Genomic DNA, 22,920 nt, shown 5'->3' on the forward strand with positions numbered 1-22,920 from the left:
GTTGAATTATTGCAAATGAACTTGTCTAGCAGTGCTGCTGCAACAACATCAAAAAGCACTTCAATGCTTTCATGCCGAAACTGCAAATGTAAATAAAGAAAATATAAACTTTTCTGAAGGATTCATAAATATTTACAATTATTCAGTTGTTATAAATAATTAAATCAATAAATTATAAATAAAAATTAATTAACTTGTAAATTTAATGATATCGCCTAAAAAATATTGTGTGTATCACGGTCAAAAAGTGCCATTTTGCCCTCGCCTTCTTTCAAGCCTCGGCTATCGCCTCGGCCATTAAAAAAAGGCTCGCCCGAAGAAGAAACACTTTTTGGTCTTGGTACACAAATAGCTATTATAGGTGACTTGATTTTTTTTAACGCATAATACAATTTTCAAGAGCAAGTTAAAACTATTAGGTAATTGTGTTTTATTTATTATTTGGAACATTTTTTTTTAATTTTTTTTTTCTTAAAGTATGTACTTCTAAAAATAGACAATTATTTATAAAATTAGAGACAGGAGTGATTCATTGTAACCTAATTGATCAATCGAGTTGAAGACGAAGACGTCGTGTGATGAAGGCATCTTTGCCTGGTGTTTCATACAAAATTCTTCCTTATTAGGTAAATAAAACGCATTAAAATAAAGATTTGGCGCATTTTTATGTTAGATTTTCACAGTTGTTTTGTAACAAGTGACAGTATTTTATCAACCAATGACTTGTGTTAAAATAAACGTCATTTAATAAGTAAATAAGATAGTAGAGAGTAACGTATTACTGATTGCATAGTGAAATTTGTTTTTTTTCTGGCAGAGCAATTTTATTTTTAGCACTGTGACTTTTTTTAGATTAACTTTGTAGGACCGGAGATATTCTTGAAAAATAATAGTTATAACTTTTACTGCAGGAAAAAATATTTTGATAAAAAACAAATTTTTGCGTCAGCATTTAGAGCTTTGTTAACTATAAGTGTATAAGCAAATTTTCAAATCTTTATGTTTAAAATTGAAGACGATTTTGGGGGTGGACACAAGTGTTGCCGGACCCTGTAGAGAATTTTAGGAAAGACCTCAAAGAATTTGAAAATTGTAAAAAAGCCTTAAAAATTTAGAGAACAGAAGAAGAGTCTAAAAAGTTAGATTCTAAATAAGATCTAAAAAAGCAAAAGAACGTAAAAAAACCTCCTAAAAAAGTATTCAGAAAAGAATTCGAGGAATTAAAAAAGGTTTCCAGAAATTTAAAAAACTTACGAAATTCAAACAAAGCCAGTTAAAAAAAAACGCAAAATTTAAACAGTTTTTGTGTCCAATCTAGAAAAATACAATATAATAGCTACAGTAGGACCTCGTTAATTTCGATTATTCGTGTAAAATATTAATAAAAGTAATACCATCTTTAGTTAGTTAAAAAAAACTTATAAAAATTTTAGATTTAGTTTTTTTTTTAATTATTTGCCTTAACCTTACTTTTCCTGGAGATAATTTTTTGTAGTTGCCATTTCTGTGATTGGTCGTTCACCAGAGCGAGTGTCAAATAAGAACTACCTTAATTGTCAAATTGTCGCCAAATTATAGGAACATCATCAATAAACTTGTTTTTGTTATTGTCAGTGCTGATTAGCAGATATTTTATTATGACTTTATATAAAATGTCCCAAAACTCGTGATACAGAAAACAAATGCTTATAAAAACCAGAATTATAAACCAAAATTTTGAAACAAACATTTTTTAGTTGAAAAAATATTTGAGTTAAGACGAAAAAACGGTACCAATTCCAAAACTAAACAGATCTTTAATTGATTTTTAGACAATAAAATGTTAACTATGACAGTATTGTATCAATTTAGCAAGATATGCCGGTTGCTGTGAGATAATTAATTTTTGGTCGCACGTTTAGAAACTACGTAAAAAGACAATTAAAAGTGAATCTAAAGCAAAATTAAAAATCTAATCTCTACATTTTTTAGTTTTAAAAATGCCCCACAATACTTAATTGTTTAATAAAACCCTAATATTTTTGCAGTTCTTGGGGCCTCACCCAAGCCTAATCCATATCTGTGTAGTAAATAAGAAGTACACTTACAATGAATACAATAAAATGAAAACGTTTTTCTGCACTCCGAATCTAATTTGATAATTTTTTCCATACTTCGTCTAGTTTTGTAAACACGTTTCGGCGATAATAAATCCACCTTCCTGTTCCCCGAGTCATTTACCCCTTTAATTCATTAAAATATTCTGTCCACATTTAATCAACCATCACCTCCATTCCCCAGCGCAGCTCTTGCACATCCCGCACGCAGCCGCTTATCATCTCCGGCAGCGTCGCGGCGCCTTCCTTCACTCGCCTCCTTGCGTCGCGTCGCGCCGGTCACCGATGCTTTAAATGGGCGGCGAACTCATGTCCATGCTCGACTTAGCAGCCCTCCACATCGATGAAGAAGAAGAATATCGGGCCGATCGCCGCCGCGCCGCTCGTCTCCTAGCCGCCGCCTCGACTGTCATCCCCGACAGGATGCTGGCGGCGGAGTACCTGGGGAACTTCTTCGACGTGCCGCATACTGAAAGTAACGAGGTGCATAAGACCGCCGTCTTGGAATTGAGAAACAGCGTGGTGGTGATGAACGCGTCTTTGAATGCCACGGAGGCGGCGTTCGTGCCGGAGCTGTTTTATAGGCACTCTATGGCGATGACGGCCGTGTATTGTGTAGCGTATCTTCTGGTGTTTGCGGTGGGAATCGTGGGCAATTTTTTTGTTATTGCGGTGGTTTTTCGCTCGCCGAGGATGAGAACTGTTACGAACTTCTTCATTGTTAATCTGGCGGTGGCGGATATTCTGGTTATCGTGTTCTGTCTCCCGGCGACGCTGATGTCCAACATCTTTGTCCGTAAGTACAAACTTTAAATACAGTAGACTTGCTTATCAAAAAAAAATGTAAATTCTCTCTTTTCTTATTCACATTTAATGCGATCATAAGAAATCCATACCGATCCATTATTTATTACTAATTGTACTACAATAACTTTCACGTAGTAATAATAATATCGTAGCAAAGTACCAGTAATTATATTTGACTTCACATAGTTTATTATTAACCACTTTATTTTTATGTAATATCAAACATGCAGCCATGACATAATTTTACAGAAGTTATCGACAACATTTCTTGCAGATAAAACTGCTTAATTTTACTAATCTTAACAAAAAAAATTATTGCAAACGTAAAAAACAAATTAAACATTTAAAATTTGGTGGATGCGCCGGGATAGTCTTAACGACTCCTTTTGATTCATACCGAACTAACAGAAACGCTTAGAAGTGTTTTTCTGAAAAATACAGTTTTAAATAAAAAGTGATTCAAATTTATATGCGGCCATAAATTGTTTAATTTAAGCGCAGCTGCTCTACGTTTGGTTTCATTTTGCGCAGAATCTTCTACTGATGTACTTAGATTTTTCCTACGACAATGGGTTTCTGAGATTAAATTGGGGTGCTTTGAGTACAATTTCCAAAGCTAAATTTTGCGCACAAGAAGTTACAAATTTGTGGCGTTTTTCACGTCTGGGATTAGGCCAGGTGTCGGTAAATTCGTAAATTTATTAAAAAACGAGTTGTATAAAACTCGTATTAAAACACCAGATCAGATTTTTAGCACGAGTTTTATAAAACAAGTTTTCAGCTATTTTTTATAATTTGCTGTTTTATAAAGCATATTTTTAGCTATTTCTTATAATTTGGTGTTCTAACAAAGTTCGTTTTGAATGTGTTAAAAGACTTTCCACATAAGATGCGCTAATAAAATCGTTATCCTGGCAACGTTTCAAAATTTTGTAAAAATTGTATTAAACATGCATATTACAAAACAGCAACAATAATAATAATAATAATAATAAGTTTACATTTTTTTATTACCTACGTTACTATGATAGCGAAGGCTTTGTTGTGAGTCTAAAATTTTACTTAAAATAGCGAAATCTGGGCAGGTCAGAACAAACATTATTTGAGTTTTCGATTTTTCAAAAAAATGGTATTGTTTGAACCTTTTTTGAGTTTTCTGTGGAATTTTAAAAAAATTTGATAGACATTTTTATAGTTTCAATTTTTTTTTAAGTTATTTAAACTTTTGTATATCATTGATATGGTACTTAAGTAAAACCTCAAAAGTTAATTTTTTGAATTTTTACAATTTCAAAATAGATTTTTTTTTAATTAAATATAAATTTTTAAAATTTTCCAAATATGCCTTAGTAATAAAATTGCTTATTTATTTACTTATTTTTGTTAAAGTATTTTAGTATTATTAGTTTCGTTTTTTAAATAAAACAAGTTATTTATGTTACAATAAATTTTTGAATGTTTCTTATTTTAATTTCTTTGTCCTTACGATAAATATGCAATATAATGCAAATTTTATAGAACATTTTATTTTTCAAAAAGTTAAAGTTTTGAAAATTTTTAAAATATCTTAGTACATCCAATTTGCGATAGTTACAACTACTTAATATTTATTAGACAATAAACTAAACTAGCTAAACAAGTTTGTCAAATTTTAATAAATAAATGAAAAAATTTGGGAGATTTTAGAAATTTTATTAATTAAAGTCGTAAATCAAAAATTTTGAATCTTGAAAAATCTTTATAAATTAGTTATTTACCTATATAGACGCAGACTCTTGAAACTTTCAAAAGTTATAGTTTTAGGAGTTTTTGTTAAGTTCGCCAAATTTCAAAATTTTTGAATAAACGTGAGCACATTTTTTTTTTTTTAACTTTTGTAAATCAATTATGTAAAAATCGATAAGTTTCAAAATCAGTTTTTTTTAATGTTTTATTAACCTTGCAAAGTAATTGAAAGTATGTACAAGATCCAGTTTAAAATATTTCATTTTTCAGTTTTTTTTATTTTGTAAATGGTTTTAAAAAAATTAATTTAAAATTCTAAAATATTTTATAACTCCACACAATTAATTTTTATTTATGTATTTATTTAGTTTAGTTTTAGTTATTATTTTTAATATCTTGATTACTATAAAGAAATTACAAAATTACTTAAAAACAGAAAAAAAAGCTAATTTTATAATCACGCTATTTATGAAACAATAAATTTATGAAAAACTTTGATATAAATTCTATTGATAAGGTTTTAAAATTATGAAACAGACGAGGCAAATTTAGAAATCGTTTCATTTTAAACAAACCAAAATTTTGAAAATTTTGAAAATATCTCAATATTTCTAGTTTGCGATGGTTACCAGTCAACAATTAATTATCATTTGTAGAACAATATACTTAATTAGCCTAACAAGTTTGTAAAATTCCAAAATAAACGAAAGAACTAGACAATTTTTTTAATTTAGAGTGGACTAAAAATTTAAAATATTTTCATAAATCAGTTATTTATAGATGAAAACCTTTAAAAGTTCAAAAGTTACAGTTTTAAAAGTCTTTATTAAACTTGCCAAATTTCAGAATTTTTGAAAAAGTTAACCGCTTAAAAAATACTTTCTAAAACTGCTTTCGTTACTCCATTATTTAACGATAACCTTCAAAGTGATTTAAGTTGGTACTTTTATTTTATTTATTATTCTTGCAAAATAAATATCAAAAAAATGGTTTAAAATAATTTTCAAATTAGAACTTTGTAATTTTAGATTAAACCTCGACGAATTTGCTCTAAAAAATCCAAAATTTGAACTCATTTAACGCAGAATTTTACGAACAAATTGATCTTTCTGAGTGAGTAATTGAAAAACATTTTTTTTTTGTTTTTTCCTATTTTTCAACTTTGCTCCTTTAATCGCCTTAGTCCCTGTCTACCATCCGTTTCACCATCAAACTGGATTTTTGCCAGTTCAGCTTCCGGCAAGACTTGAAATCTATTACAAAGTTACATAATAGATGCAGCGACTGCGTCCTTGTACTCCAGACCAAAAGCCCACAGGAAGGACACTAACGACCTAAATTTACTCCTTATCACAGAGTCATTAAAACCGGAACACAATTGCAAGAAATCAGATGATATTTGAACCCACGTTAATCATTCGTGTAGAATTATCGGAATTTTAATCGTCTAATTGAATCGCTCTGATTTATGTTAACAGCGATTGGAATTTTCAAGCTATAATTGGAATCCAAGTGACAATTACTGACATTTTCGTCGTAAAAACAAGACAAATATTTGTTGAAATAAGTGCAAGGAATTGATACTCAAACAGACAATCTTTGCTATTGATTTCAATTAGGAGTAATTGAAAAACGATGCATTAAAGTTGTTTGTTTGTTGACGATGCATCACCAGTTATTATAAAAGTTTTTATTGAATTTATTTTTTAACAGGACGATGACCTGAAACGTTGGAATTTTGCGGAGAGGAAATGTCATCAATCTTTTTTTGGCACACCTTTTCAGGGGTTATTAAGGAGACGTTAATAGATTTTTCTCGGGGAGTTTAGCGAATACAATGGGACATGTAGATAGCGGTTTGATCAGAATCAATAGAATTTCAACACGATTTGCAACAAAATAAGTTTTTCTTTTAAACTGGGTATACGAATGCTTACCCCTTTTTTTAAATTTTAATTACAGTATTTTTAACAACACTAATTGCAAAATAGAAAACACTGAAGACTGCACGCTGCTTGTCGTAAATCTTTACTCGATTCTCGATATTTGGCTTATTTGTGTAGTGTTGGTTGCCTATTTTTATTAAGTTTTTATTGATATTTCTAATAATATTGCAAAATAATGAAAACAAAAATGTCTGATTCACAGATTTTTTTATTCTCTATAAAATAGTATTTATAAGAATTTAGTATCTTTCTCGGTATTAAAATTTTTTTTGGCCCATCATCATCATCATCATTTTTACTTTTATTCTTCAACTCTACTTCTTCTTCTTTTTCTTTTAGGTCTAGTGGGCAGAAGCGCAGATTAACCACATCCTCCTTGTTTTTATTCTCGTTCAGTGATTTAACATTGTCAGCATTTGCTTAATATCTCCTAATATTTTTGTCGAATTGCTTATTTCTGCACCAAAGACTGTCCTCAACTTACCCTTCTGAATATATCGCCTAACCGACACATACGTCTTCAAATCTAATTTTGCGCTGTTGAAATTGGCTGCAGATGCTGCTCATTATACTTATACTTGTCGGGTTTTCTGGATGCGAACTGACATCTGTTGTGTCAATGACGTTGGCCAGATAGACGAATTTACATACAGTGTGTGCATCCAACATGTTACATGCTCGTCTATTGCATTATACAGGCGGTCGTAATTGTTAAGAGCAATCAATTTAGGTATTGAAGGATTTTTTCTGAATTTAATTTAATCCCAGGTGTCTTAGTGATCCACCCCTTCTACTCTTTCTCCATCTATTCCAAGAAATTCTCTGACGGTTTTAATTAGTTTAGGATAAATGTTTTCCTATGTCTCACCTGTTGTATTAAGATGAATGTTGCGTCACGCTTACTTGAAATCTAGATTTTTTCATTTCTTAATACAAGTGATATTGAATGTTTCTCTTCTTGGATAGTATAGTAGTTCCAAGTTGCAAGTGTTGTTAAGAAAAAAACATAAAGCAAAAATGTTAGTTTTAATGATGTTAATTCACTTGCAATTGGGTCCAATAGTGGTGAGGCTCATCAAGCGCAAACTTTCAAAGTACTCTCCTACTTAAAAAAGCTGCTTTAAAAGTAGACTTTATGTACGAAGTAATCATTTTAATTTGTTATTCAGGCGGCTCTTCTAACAGTTTTGATAGTTTCAGGTTAGAACCTAGAAAAGACGACAAACTTTGAAAGTGGTAGTCCTAATCTAATAAATCGTCATGAAATAACCATCGTTACATCCAGTCGGTCATTAAAACACTTTGAGCTAAATCTAGGGCTTTTACATCGATTTTTTATTAACATCGATTTTGCCAAAAAAAACTGATTTTTAATACATATATTTTTATTTTCGATGTATGTATTTTATTTTACACTCTTGATTTTGGTGATATTTATAAAGAAGTCTGGAATTTAATTTAAGGGAGTTATACAGGGTCCGGCAACACTTGTGTCCACCCCCAAAACCGTCTTTAATTTTAAAGATAAAATTTTGAAAATTTGCTTACGCTCATGGTTGACAAAGCTCTAGAAGCTGACGAAAAAAATTATTTTTTATCACTGATAGTTTTGGCGTCGCGACGCCTTAAAAATGTAATTTTTATACTCATCGCTTGTTTTTCGATGTTTTGCGCACGCGTTTCAGTGCGCGAAGCAGTGTTTCGCGGTTGAGTAGGGCTAGTCGACCGCGAAACAAAACAAAAGACAATCGTGCCTTGACAACGTGTTTCACCAGTGTCAGTACGGAACTTAATATTGAAAGGGTGAACCAAATAAATAACACGAGGTTTTATTATTCGACATTGGGGCACACAAATTTGAATATTTCACTACAACAAACTTACAAATATAAAAAATGGTTGCTAAGTTACCAATAACTATTTGATTTAATTTCTCGTTTTATTTCTGGACACAAAAATTTGAGAAGTTTGTCTACCCTTTTGTTTGCCTCCTTAGTGACTTGGAAGTACCATGTAAAAATAGGCTTACAAATCATGGCAACTGCATGACAATTCTGTCTAAAAATTTAGTAAAATCTAAAAAATGTAATTAAAAACTCGTATAAAAAATGTTATACAATCCTCGTGCGCGAAGCTTGTTCGTGCAATCGCGTAAATAAAACACTCGCTCCTTTCAGTCGCTCGTGCTTTAAATAAACGCTCATGCACGAACATAAGCTTCGCGCACTAGTATTGTAAATAACTATTTTAGTTAATTGTGAGATTTTGTAATATCAACCCCTAATTTAATTTTTTTTCAATATAAATGTGTTAAAAAACGCTGTTTTATCAAGTTAGTTTCCAATTTTATCACGTCAAAATTGAAAACTACGTTTACACCCATCTGTCAACATCTTGTGTCACAAATGACATCTATCCTTTGGCTCACTTTATATTGTAACAAAAGTTTTATTTGATGAAATTGTCGTTTTGTCGACGTTAATTAACGATTTCTGGTGTCCATAAAGTGCAACATGCCCGTGTTAATCAAAATTAACCTTTATAAAAGTGAATGAAGTGACTTGTGAAATTTTGGTGTAAACGTAGTTTGCCGTTGCGCTGACATAATTTTGAAAACTAACTTGATAAAACAACGTTTTTTTTTGCAAATTTTAAACACAATTTGCATTAGATTTAAAACAAAACTTAAATATTTGTATCACAGTTATGTTGAAAAAAAATTGAATTCGCGAATATTTCCGCAAAAACTCAAAAATCGCTGAAAATTATACTTCTTCTAGAGCTTTGTCAACTATGACCGTATGCAAATTTTCAAAATTGTAACTTTAAAATTAAAGACGATTTTGGGGGTGGACACAAGTGTTGTCGGACCCTGTATATAAGAATTTTGCTTATTCTTATTAATCTCAAATTTGTTTTTTTTTTTATAATTTATTTACTTATTATTTTGTTTATTACTTAAGCTTTTTTGTTATATTGTTATATTTTGTTGCTTTATTAAGAATTTTATTTATTTTTGTTTTCCATAATGAGCAATGCTCTATTGAGTTTTTTTATTTACTATTTTTCAAAATCGATGTTTTCTTCGATGTATTGGAAATCGATATAATTGTGCTCTTGATCAAATTGAGTTCTCAGATTTACTTTGAGCAGCAGTTTAGAACAGGTCTAACGCTTCAGCAGAAAGTTTTTGTCATGAATCATAAATTTGAGGTTACGTGCAATTGGTAAAATAACTCTCAGACTCTCAGACATGACTTAAAACAAAATCTCATCGCCGCCTAGACACCAAAATAAAATTATTACATGTTGTAATATGTTTGATGAAAAGAAAAACGTTGAAACTGATAGATTGTGTCACATTATTAGATACATAATTTTAAAACAAAAAGTACCACTTCTAGAATTTCTTTTTTAGTGTGATCTAAAAAATTTGAAGCCACAAATTTAACATAAAAGTAATAAAATAAACTAAGGTCATTATTTTACAAGCGTTTATTGAGTTTAAATTAGAGAATTTTAGAACAAAAAGTACCAAGTTTAAAATTTTCGTTTTTAGAGCAAACTTAAAATTGTCAAATTTTCCATAAATTCTGTAAGTCATAATTTTAATGTAAAGTTATGAAATTTGGTGAGTTTATTAAGTTACAGACGTTTATTAAGTGTACCAATGTAAAGAATTTTTGAAAAAGAATTACAAATTTTACAAGTTTTTCACTTTTAAGCAAAATTTCAATAGTCTGACAGTTTTCAAGTCAAAGCCATAAAATTTGGTGGACTTGTTACTTCAAAGGCGTTTATCCACTGTACTAAATTGCTAAATTATTTCAGAATGAGTACTAATTGTAGATTTTTTTTATTTAAAATACATAACTATTTTTAAATAAAAAAAATATCGAAATAGAATGAATTTGTTTTTTAAAAGATCTATAACAACTGTACTAAATTACAAAATATTAGAATGGAAATAAACTTAAAATTAAAATTTTCTATAAATTCTGTAAATTACACAATGCTAACGTAAAAGTAATGAAAATTGGTGAGCTATTAAATATTTTAGAAGCGTTTATTGAGTGCACCAGATTCGAGAATTTTAAAAGAAGAAGAACAATTTAAAAATTTTCATAATTTTAACGTAAAAGTAATAAAATTTGGTGAGCTTTATTAACATTTAAATTTTAAATCTTAAAAAATCTTCATAAATCAGCAGCCCTTAAAACTTTTAAAAGTTACAGTTTTAAAAGTCCTTTTTAAGGTCACCAAATTTCAGAATTTTTGAATAAACGTAACCGCATAATTATTTTTTTAACATTTGTAAATCAATTACCTAAAATTTTTTTTAACTTTTTTATTAACCTTGCAAAGTAATTGGAAGTATGAACAAGACCTAATTTAAAATATTTCATTTTTCAATTTTTTTAATTATGTATTTTGTAAATGATTTAAAAAAAATAACTTAAAATTCTAGAATAATCCAGAAATATTTTCATAACTGCCCACAATTTATTTTCATTTAATTATTTATTTATTTATTTTTGTTTTAGTTATTACTTTTAATATCTTGTTTATTATACAGAAATTACAAAATTACATAAAAACAAAAAAAAATAATATTTTTTCGTTTTAAATATAATTTTATAATCACGTTATTTATGAAACAATAAATTTTTCAAAGATTTTGACATAAATTCAATTGATAAGGTTGAAAAACAGACGAGGCAAATTTAGAAATCCTTTAATTTTAAATAAACCAAATTTTGAAAATTTTGAAAATATCTCAATAGTTCTAGTTTGCGATGGTTACCAGTCAACAATTAATTATTATTTGTAGAACAATATACTTAACTAGCCTAACAAGTTTGTATAATTCAAAATAAACGAATGAACTAGACAAATTTTAAAAATTTTACAATTTTGAGTAAACTAAAAATTTAAAATATTTTTATAAATCAGTTACTTATAGGTGAAGACCTTTAAAATCTGCGCAAGTTACAGTTTTAAAAGCCTTTATTAAACTTGTGTTGTGAAATTTGGTGAGCTTATTAAGTTACAGACGGTTATTAAGTGTACCAATGTAAAGAATTTTAGAAAAAGAATTACAAATTTTACAAGTTTTTCACTTTTAAGCAAAATTTAAATTACAAAAATTTCAATAGTTTGACAGTTTTCAAGTCAAAGCCATAAAATTTGGTGGACTTGTTACTTCAAAGGCGTTTATCCACTGTACTAAATTGCTAAATTATTTCAGAATGAGTACTAATTGTAGATTTTTTTTATTTAAAATACATAATTATTTTTAAATAAAAAAGCATCGAAATAGGATGAATTTGTTTTTTAAAAGATCTTTATCAATGGTACAAAATTACAAAATTTTAGAATGGAAACAAATTACACAATCCCCACGTAAAAGTAATGAAAATTGGTAAGCTTATTAAATATTTTAGAAGCGTTTATTCAGTGCACCAGATTCGAGAATTTCAAAACAAGAAGTAACAATTTAAAAATTTACATTTTTAGGCTGATGTTAAAATTTTAAAATTTTTATAATTTTGACGTTAAAGTAATAAAATTTGGTGAGCTGTGAAATGTACCAAATTAGATAATTTTAAAACAAAAAGTACAAATTTTAGAATTTTTTATTTTCAGTATGATCTTAAAATTTTAAAATTCCCAAAAATTCTGTAAGTCCCAACAAAATTTGGTGAGCTAATTAATTTACGTTTAAGTTTAGATTAAATGTACCAAATTACAAATTTTAGAGGAAGAAGTAAACCAATTTTACAACATTTTTACTTTTAGGCAAACTTAAAATTACAAAAATTGCAATAGGTCTAACAGTTTTCAAGCAAAAGTTATGAAATTTGGTGTGTTAAATTTTAGAATTTTAGAACAAACAGTACCAATTTTGTGTAATCTGATTTTTTGCCGCACTACTAGAGCAGTTTACGCACAGGTTTTGGCTTGGTTTGTCTGCGTGCAATTGAGAGTGTGCTTTGCTATTCAAAAGGCCAGAAATGTATATTTTCGTATCTTTTTAAATCTTACAATTAGACCTTAGATTGAGAAACATTGGTCTAATATGACTTATCTGCTTGTTTTTTTATTCGTCAAAATGTTTAAATTTAACTTGACATTATAAGATCATAATGGCCGTCTGCTTCCTCTCCTGCAGACTTTTTGGAATAAAATAATATGTGACATTTCCATTCCCTGTTCTGTCTGGAGATTTCCACGTTAGTCTGATACCTTTCTTTCATTTTAAGTTCTTCATTCATAGTAATCTGCTTAATTTGCTCCATGTTGGTTTATATTCAACGAGCCTTCATTTGAATAATCAGTCTAAAGTAGCCAGCACAGCTCCATACTTTTAGATGTGCTAATCAAATTTCGTGTTATATTAATCAATCGATACTTTGTGTGTTCCCCACTAATTAAATTTGGTAAAATTCGCGCCGTAACTAGTTGAACAACCCTCAAAGAATGCCAAAAATGTTTGTACACCAATTAATTAACATTTCCCTTGCAGCCACAAGACAAATGTTTTCCTTCCCATCTCCTCCACACATGTTGTTCCATCTGTCCTAAGCACAAACAACTCCCATTTTCCATATTATGCAAAACACAAGCATCTCAAGTTCCCAGCAGGAATGTCACTAAAGCTCTCAGCGCAAATCTCTTCAATGCGATTACTGCAGGATTTAAGCCACAGTTTCTATTCCGTGCGAATGAAAGTGAATTTAAAGACAGACAATCGGATAAATATTTATAAAGCACGGACCAGCAGGGAAATTAATTTTGACGAGAGATCTGTGTTATAAGCGGCGAAGAATCGATTAAAAGAGGCAAAGAGGCGGATTTATTGAAGGGCGTAATTGCCAATAGAGATTAGTCGAGTTCGATGACCGGATAGTAGATAATATTAGGCGTGATAACAAATTAAGAGTGACGCTGAAAATTAATATTTTATTAAAGGTGTTATAAGTTAATCTCATATTGATTCGGGCGCGTCAGTATGTAGGTGGTGCATCAATAACACAGTCAGGTGTGTGTTAATTAATGTTGGCGGAGGTTAAGGGTGAGGTAACATAAACTATTTTATAGAAAACAGATCAAAATTTTCAAAAATATTTTTATTACTGCGCCGCAATGTTTTTATTAATTACTGCTATTTGATAACAAAATGTGGATAAAAAAGTATTTATCGGAGTAAGAGAACGTTTTATTAGATCTATTAGCTATACTTAAAGAAGAATAATTATAATAATAAGAAAGAAAAATAATTGAGGTCTATCGAAGTTCTAGGACCGCGTATTTATTTAATATAAAAATGTAGATAATCGTTTACCGTAGCAAGATAATTTTTGATTGGATTTGTTATACTTAAATTAAATTGAGAATTACCTATAAATTAATATGTCAAAAAACTATTAAAGTCAAAATAACAGTGATAAAGAAATATATTAAAGATCCCAGAAAGAGTACTAAAAAGACAATACAAAATAGTCACGCTTTTAACAATTTCAAGACTATATGATTCAATAAACAACAATAAATCACAAAACTACAATTGAAAGAATTAAATTGAACACAAAAATACGAATATTGATTATTATTTTGAGAGATCTAAATGATAGATTAAGACAGATGTAAAAAGAGCAGAGCGCACTAAAAAGTTCAGACGACCACAAGTTTATTTTGTTTTTTGAAAACTTACAGTTTTTCAAAGTTTTATTTTCATCAATCGATAAATAACTCATTTACGTATGAGGCACACATTTTCAGGTTTTTATTAATTTTAAAAATAAAATATTTTTAGAATTTTTATGAATAAAAGTATTATTAATTTTTTTATTCATTTATTTTATTTAATTTATTATTGATTTTATTAATTTTTTAAATTTTGTTGTGTGGATCACACGTCCGTAAATGTCTTTGAAAGTCTGCGCCTTGTTTTCGCAATTTCACTCAGACTTTCAAAAGAGCATTTTCCAGTCTTGTGATCCAATTTACTGTTTAACAATTTTCAAAGTTCAGGTTTGCGTTGTTTTAATTGGTTTGGAACTTGGCTAGCTGCAACTAGTAATTGAAAAAAACAGCTATTTGACGGATAAGTTGGTTAATTGAGGTAATATTATTAGTCACTGATTAACGAACAAAATAGAAAAATTTATCGTCAAACGTACGAGTATGTAGAAAAAAGTAAAAAAAAAATAAAAATTTATTTTTCATGTTTCTACAGGCCTGACCTAAACCTATCTTTTGCGCATTGGCAAAATTCATCGCGAGTATAGTGTATAAAAATCGTTGATTATTAGATGTCATTAACAAACCAAAAACATTATTGTCTGATCGAAAATTTAAGTAAATAATAAATAGAGATATTTCAAAAGTAAAGAAACTTCTGTTGTTTTTTAAATAAAGGGTTCGCTGTGCTTAAATAATAATCATCTTATAACTTTATAAGCTGATTTTAAACCTATAGTGAGAGGCATGAGGAAATATTGGAGCTCTTAGAAAATTCATAATGATACACCGTGTTTCAAAAAAGTTTTCATCTAGCAAAAACTAGTAGATTTCGGTTCAAAAAGTAACCGTACAGTAAACTTTGCACTTTTTGCTTAGATGCCACAAATCAGTTCTCAAATTAAATTTATTTTAATTTCTATTTATTTTTAATTAAAAATATAGAACAATTGTAAATAACCTGTTGTAAGATGCACTTTTAAAAAGCCTCTTTCTAGCATTCGTAGCTGTTGAAAGAATAAGGAATGATTTATTTAAACTTGCTTTTTAAAATAAGCATTTTCGAGAATTTCTCTTTAAATTATCTTTACATTCTCTAGGACTGCTTTTACATTTGATGATTCTTGAATTTTTCTATCAATTCGCTTTAGAATTTCTATTAAAAAAATTTTGCTTAAGAAAGATTAATTTTAGATTTTCTCAAGTTTATTTACGTTTAAAATTTCTTTTTAATTTTTTTCTTAATACTCGACCTTTTGACTGATTCATCTTAAAATTTGTGTACATTTTCTTTTCTTTTATATTATTCTCAGATTCATAATCGATTCTATATATATAGTTTAACATTATGTCTGGTTTCTCCAGATTGTCTAAGTTCTTTATGAATTTTATTTTTTTTATTTTGAGATTTTATATACAAGGTGATTTTGAAATAGTAGCGGAAAAAAAATCAATCAAATCGGTGATTTTTATTAATTTTAAGGTAATGGTAAAAAATCTAAAATCCGAACCTTACTCGGCGCCACTGATATGCACAAAATAATCTTAACAACAACGCAAAGAATTTTTTTGTTAATTATGTACCTATGCATAGTAACCTTAGTAATCATTGGCGTAGCATAAAAATTGGAATTATTTTTTTCATTTTTTTCTTAAAACTGAGACAGCAATTTAAAAAACAAAACCTGCCAACTTCCTTCATTTACCTACAATAAGCTGTAATGGATTTTTTTCCGCCTCTATTTTAAAATCACCCTGTTTGATTTCTTTTAAATGTTTAAAATACTTTACTAATAATCTCATCATGTTTTTGTACTTTTTTTTGTAGACTTTTTTAATTTTTCTTACATTTTTTTTAATATCTTAAATTAAAATTTTTAATAAAAATAGTATAGTGTGGGCGTTGAAAAGAAACGTTGAAAAGAAATGTTTTTATAGTTGGAATTTTATAACTTTGGTTTAACCCCGCCCACATGAACAAATGACGATTTGAATTTGTCGAATCAAGAAATGGCTAGCCTCCTTTACTCAAAATAATCAAAAATGTGACGGCTCAAGTGTCACACATGTCAAGATTTGCGGTTTTGTCAGAATTCAATTAATCGTGAAAGTTTCGTCGATTTTGATGGTGTTTCATCTTCTAATGTGTGGACATTTCTACCCCGACTTTTAGCAAATATCGACGAACTATCAAAATTTTGCAGAGTGAATCAGACTTCTAGCTAAAATTCAATTGGCCCAAAAGGTAGGCGGAGTTAAACCAAAGTTACAAAATTCTGACTATAGATACATATATTTAAAATTTTAAGTTTTTTTTAAATTAAGTATTACATAAAAATTTCTAAAATTTTGAAATTTTGTTCGACGTTTGAGCATGTTGAGTTTTTTTCTGATATATAACTTATTATTTAACAGAATTTTAATACAGTCGCGACCACACAATTTAAAATATTTTTGTTTATTTCGAAAACTTACTGCCGTCATTACCACATTTAAATTTATTAATCACGAAACTTTGCATAAAATTCCAATAAAGTTAGAAATATGTAAAAGATGATCTTCACTTTTGTGACCGCAACTGTATGATTATACCGAAATTGCGGTTTCCAAGCGGACTGTATAAAAGTGGATGCTCTCACAGAGACAAAATTTTCACAACAAAGCGCGTTCTAAAGGTCAAGAAAGAAACTTGGCAGAGCATGCATTGTTCATAGATTCTCAACAAAAACGAAATGTATCAAGAAATAAACACTTTAGGGATTACACTTAAGTTAATAAGATTGACAAAAATGTCAAATGAAAACACCGAAACTAAGATAAGAGGAGTATTTCAGGAATTTAAAATGAATGGAGGAATGAGACAAAGAGACGTTTTCTCGACCAACGTGAAAAATGCACTAAGAAATGACAATTTTCTCAACAACAAAAAGAAATTTAGAACGGTAAAGTTGGTGAAACGTTTTCATGTGTCAATTGTCAATAAATAACTCACAAAATTGGGCTTTAAAGCATCGAAACTAATAAAGAACAATGCATTAATGGGAAGCGCAAAGCACCAAACAAGGTGACTCGGAAAAACTGTATACGAATGCGTTTGTGGCTAGATAAAGCCGTTGAAATTGAACAAAAGCAAGCAGAAAACTAGACGGGACTGCAAAAACGAGTCGATTTCAAGCAATAAAGATTTGGTGTCGCCGAACTAAAGCCACTGTCTTCGGGCCAGGCAGATGTAGCCTGTAAACCTACGACATGGTTGAATGGGAGCGGAAATATGTGAACAAAATGCAAGTCTGTCTGTCATTTGTCGCTATGTTGGGTGAAAGTCCAAAATTATTGAATTTTTAAATGAGAGAGCTAGCTTTCGCTATGAGCTTTCGCGAGAGTACTGTACATAATCCTTTATACTGCCTTTTCTATAATTATTTTGTTTTATTTTATTCTATTTTAGTAATGTTATCAAATGCATGTTGGTATACTTTGTCACTGGACGCTAAACATCAAAACTATGCCAAATCATTGAAATACGAATGCGACAATTAAATTTATAAATATCTAAGAAAACAGTTTTTAAGGTTGTGCTAATTTTGGGACTTGGACGTGCATGTAGGAAAGAAAAACTAACTTACATGTACGTTAATAACGAAAAAGACGAAGGAAATGTTTTCAATGAGCGTGTAATGATGGCTATTACCCATGAGATGAAACTTGCACCACGAGCGCCAGCGAGTGGTGTAATCATCTGAGTGGGTAATAGCCATAACACGCGAGTCGAATACTATACTTTATCTACAACTTTTAGGAAAAAACAATATGAATTCATTACTGTTTTATTAATTTTTATGACCATGGTAATTATAATTAATAGTTATATTAGTGCAGTTATTAAAAGTAATAGGCAGATTTTGTTTATCCGTCAAATTATAGATAGCTCTGTGGCAGTTGTAGTAGTAATGTTATTAACACTTTGGTATGGTGCAATTATTCTTGTTAATTACTTCCACAATTTTTCTTCCTCGTTCTAACTTGTTATTTATGTTGTCGTCAATGTAACCTTCGGCAACTGCGGTTGATTTCCATCCCCCTAGTTTTTTCACGGGTGTGATGTCACCACCTCCGCTCACACAAATTGTTGCCGAAGATCGACGAAATGTATAAAGTTCAGGATTTTCAAGTTTCAAATACATAGCTATTTGTTTGCCCATAGCAGCTAACTTATTAATGCCAACTTTTTGAATAGTGCATTTACCATTCTGGTAATTTAAAAATAAACAGCCTGATGTGGCATGTGGTGGTCGCAGTGCAAGATATTTTCTACAAATTTCGTAAAAAAAATTTCGTTTTATATCTTCAATTTTCATAGAATGCAATTCATTAGTGCGGCAGGCTCCCATTAAACCCATGATTAATGCTACCTGTAAAAAACACTACGGCTTGAGGAATTTTACAATTTCAATTTCGATCACTTACTTTGGTCAGAAGAAATGGATGATCTGGTGCCTCTTTAAGAAATGTTCCTTCGGTGTAAAAGTCTTGGCTTTTTTTGGTCGATAGCCTTCGGACTGGCGTTTTAGAAACGTCTGCAACTTCATGTAATGTTCGAGGTGGATGTTATGATGATTATGATGATATATGAATAGTTGTAGATAAATATTTTTTTCTACTCCTGTTATAGTAATCTATAAATTACAAACGGTTGTTCTTCTAAGTAAATCCATGGTTACACACACTGCAATGTAATGACCAGTGGGTAATATACAGGTGTCCCAGAACTCACGCCTAGCCGAAAAAGGGCGGATGCCGACAGCAATCAGGATGCCAAAAATGCAATTTGTTTTGTCCTGATGTGCATCAAAATTGAGAAATTGCTTAACGAAAATGACCAATCCCAGAAGAGAAAGCACACATAATATTAATGTTGCTAGGTTTCATAATTTAATCTTAAACAGGATAAATTGATTTGGTCGACTACATTTTTTTAACTGTCGTCTAATGTCAATTTGACAAATGAAAACCACACAATGGCAGTTCTAAAAAAAAACCTTTTATTACAACAAGAAACAGAACAAGGCACATGGTGTAACAGTTACATCAAATACTCGAACAAACCACCATTATTGTGGACACACAATGACCTCTTCTAACCAAACTTTAACATAAATTTTCAAACATTTCATGCGTGATGCCATCCACAGCTACCTGAATGCGTTGTCTGAGCTCCGCTTCAGTATTCAGCGGCACTACATAAATAACATATTTGAAGCGACCCCAGAGGAAGAAATCAGCGGCTTTCGTTGATAAGCCATTCGCAAAAATCTCTTCTGACCGGATAATCCTAAGGGAGTAAATGTTGAACTCTGGTACGGGTGCCTGTGATCAGTCGCGAGGATTCTTTGTACAGAAGATTTTCCGATGTCTAACTAGCGTTCCACAGTTCGGATTCTTTGCGTGGGGTCTTCATCAACTGCTTCCAAAGCGGCTTCTTCATTTTCAGCAGTTCTGGCTTGACTTGGTGTTTCACCAACGGGCGCGCCAATCTGGTAATATCTGACCAGTCTGTCTAGCCCAAAAAATAACACAACGAATCGTTTTGTTGTCCGGACCTGGAAAACGTTTTCGATGCGTTCTTGCTACTAAAGCCGAATTTCTATCGCACTCTTCAAAAATAAGACACATTTCATGGCATTCTGTCGCCGAGTACATCTTGAGCCTTGTTAAGATATTTGTTAATACCAAACACCAACTAGGAAACCAGCAAGTGAGGGAAACCGAAAGAAACGCCGTCGACACACTTCATTTGGCTTTACACTGTGTCAATTCTCCTGCCGCCTTGTCACTTGTCATTCATCGCTCGTCAACCAGTGGTCTTCAACCCTCTAGTCAATCCCTAAAGTACGCTGAGCCGTTTCTGCACACTAAGTTCAAAGAGTTAACTGATTTATTGAAGTCTGTCATTTTAACGTCAATTAAGTTTACAGTGGACCAGATTATTTATACAAAAGATTTCAAACGTTCGTCCCTGTCGGCTTTTTATTCAATGTTAAGAACCATGTTAACCATCAAACACGACGTAAATAATGCAAACTACCAGAAATTACGGGCTTTCTTAAAGAGACAATCGGATGGATTCAAGAGTAAAAAATCAAAAATTCTAACGGCTCAAGAAATTAATACTTTTCTAAAGGATGCTCCTGATTTAGAACACCTGTTTACAAAAACAGTCCTGATTATTGGAATTACTGGGGCTTGCAGGACACAAGAACTGAAAAAAATGAGACTCGCAGATATAGAAGATTCAGAATCAAACCTTATAGTAAAAATACCTGATAGTAAAACTAAAATATCTCGATCGTTTGTGATTTCAGGACAATTTTGTCACATTTGCAAGAAGTATATAAATCTTCGGAAACAAATACAGGATCATAATATTTCTCAATTATTCTTAAATTATCAAAAAGGAAAAATGAGTAGGCAAGTGGTAGGAATAAATAAATTGGCTGATGTCCCGAAGAAAATAGCCCAATACTTAGGTTTGCTAACACCTGAACTCTATACTGGCCACTGCCTTAGAAGAACTTCTGCTACAATTTTGGTTGACGCTGGAGGTGACTTGTTTGCATTGAAAAGACACGGCGGATGGAAATTCTCTGCGGTTGCAGAAGGATACGTCGATGATTCAATGGCAAATAAGACTGCAACTTCCAAAAAAATACTGGAATCCGTAGGACTGGCACAAGTTCAAGACGGGTTACCTTCTACATCCATGGCTACTTGCACAACATCTGTGAATTTCAGCGAAATAGAAACTGCCACGGATGAAGCAGAAACTTCCACAAATTGTTTCGCGTTGAATACTCAGCTAACCAAATCTCTTGCACCATTTATAATCAAAAATTCTTCTAAATTTACTATTAATTTTAACAAGTAAAAATTTCCAAGGTTGTTCATAATTTATGAAAATTGTTCTTTGTTGTTTTTTTGAGTTGATACTATTTTAATTGTCAATATTTAATAAAAATCATGTAAAATTCGACTTTAGTTGTAATTTATCGAAACAAAAATTAGAAGGTTGCGGGAAAGGGAATCGTAGAAAAAGTATAGTACTCGACTCGGGGGTAAGGCCAATTACGCTCTCGTGGAATTATTGCGCTCGGCTTCGCCTCGCGCACAATTTTTCCCCTCGTGGGTGATTGGCTTCTTACCCCACACGTTGCGTAATATACTATTACCCAGCTAAGCTGGTCAGTTTTACAAATCGAAACAATGGAATTTCTCAAAATACGTCTAGCCTCGCGGTTTATTTTAATACAGATAAGACCCAACCACTTGAGGATAATTATACAGTGTCCCAGAACTCATGACTCAGAGCAAGGGAGTGTGACGGCAGCAATACAGATGGTAAATTTCAAAACAAAAATTGTTTAAGTTTAATAGTATTTGAGAAAGGAAAAAAATTACAACAAATCCCATAAGCTGATTCTAGAGGTGAAGTAACAGGCCAACCCAATTTCCTAGACAACAAAAGTGTAATGTTCACTTGGCCAATGAATGCTAGTATGTGTCCATAGTAAGTAGTCTTAACTCAATTATTTTTTAAGCTAAAAATTTTTTGTTTCAAAAGTTTGGTTTAGAATTGTTGCCTCTATAAGCCTTTTTTCTCTGAGTCACGAGTTCTAAGACACCCTAATTTATGAGGGTTTGCGGTAAGGAGGCTCTAAATGATTTAAAAAGTCGAAGCTCTAACTGCACTAGATCGTTGGGTGAACTGTACCGTACATATCTATTCAGGATTCTGTTCTCAAAGTCCCCACTGACTTTTTTTAAGATTCTCATCAATCATGTGACATACACTGGCGGCCTTTAATTTGGAAACACCAAGCTAATCGAGTTCACTGGAAATTTTGAATTTTCTCTATTGTATAAGTATCGTTAGCCTTTTTATCATTGAACGTAAAAAATTAAAGTCTACACCTTCATTCAAGTACTGAAGAGCAAATCCGACTCTGTTTTCCTTATGCGCCTCAGTTAAAAATGGCTTTCTAGCTGCCGCCCTATTAGCCAAACCTGCTGCTTTAATTCTTTTTCTAGCGGTTCTTACAGAACCTGGAAAATTAGTTTCTTGGCGAGCTTTTACAGCACTTGAAAAAGGCTCCTGGTCGATGTGGTCAACCAAGGCTGCATCTTCCACGTTGGTCGAAATTTTTGGTCTGCCAGGAATTCTAGCACGTGCCACTGTATGCTGTAATCTCCACTTCTTTATGATTTTTGAAATGCAGCTGTGGCTAACGTTTAGGTCTCTTGCAATTCGTCTTAAGCTCCAACCTTCTTCTGATTTACTGATGGCTCGTACTTTTGCTGCTTCTGTAAGGTTTCGAGGCATATTTTTATAAAATTTTTATTTTTATAAAATTGACAAGCTTGACAAGTAACCAACGTTTTTACATTAGAAAAATTTTGGTGTTTCCAAACTAAAGGCCGCCAGTGTACATAGGTATGTCAAACCATTGACTTGCCGAGGTACCAGCTCAAATGAGTTCCGTAAATACTCAAATATTTTGATGACAGCACTATAAAAACAAAATTTTTTCACCAATCAAATAAGATGG

General features: G+C 31.0%; 1 protein-coding gene across 1 annotated transcript in view; it reads left to right on the forward strand.

The window, feature by feature from the left end:
• Positions 1–2,351: 2,351 nt before the first annotated feature.
• The window catches only part of SIFaR (SIFamide receptor), a 140,127-nt gene continuing 119,558 nt past the window's right edge, over positions 2,352–22,920 (forward strand). Inside the window, exon 1 of the mRNA XM_088034081.1 lies at positions 2,352–2,892. Within this exon, the coding sequence (XP_087890207.1) occupies positions 2,391–2,892 (502 nt within the window). The 5' untranslated portion in view covers positions 2,352–2,390. The remainder of the gene's footprint in view (positions 2,893–22,920) is intronic.

The sequence above is a fragment of the Gnatocerus cornutus genome, chromosome 4 (genome assembly GCF_029298725.1).
Source record: "Gnatocerus cornutus isolate USDA-ARS CGAHR chromosome 4, icGnaCorn1.1, whole genome shotgun sequence".
Classification (NCBI taxonomy): domain Eukaryota; kingdom Metazoa; phylum Arthropoda; class Insecta; order Coleoptera; family Tenebrionidae; genus Gnatocerus; species Gnatocerus cornutus.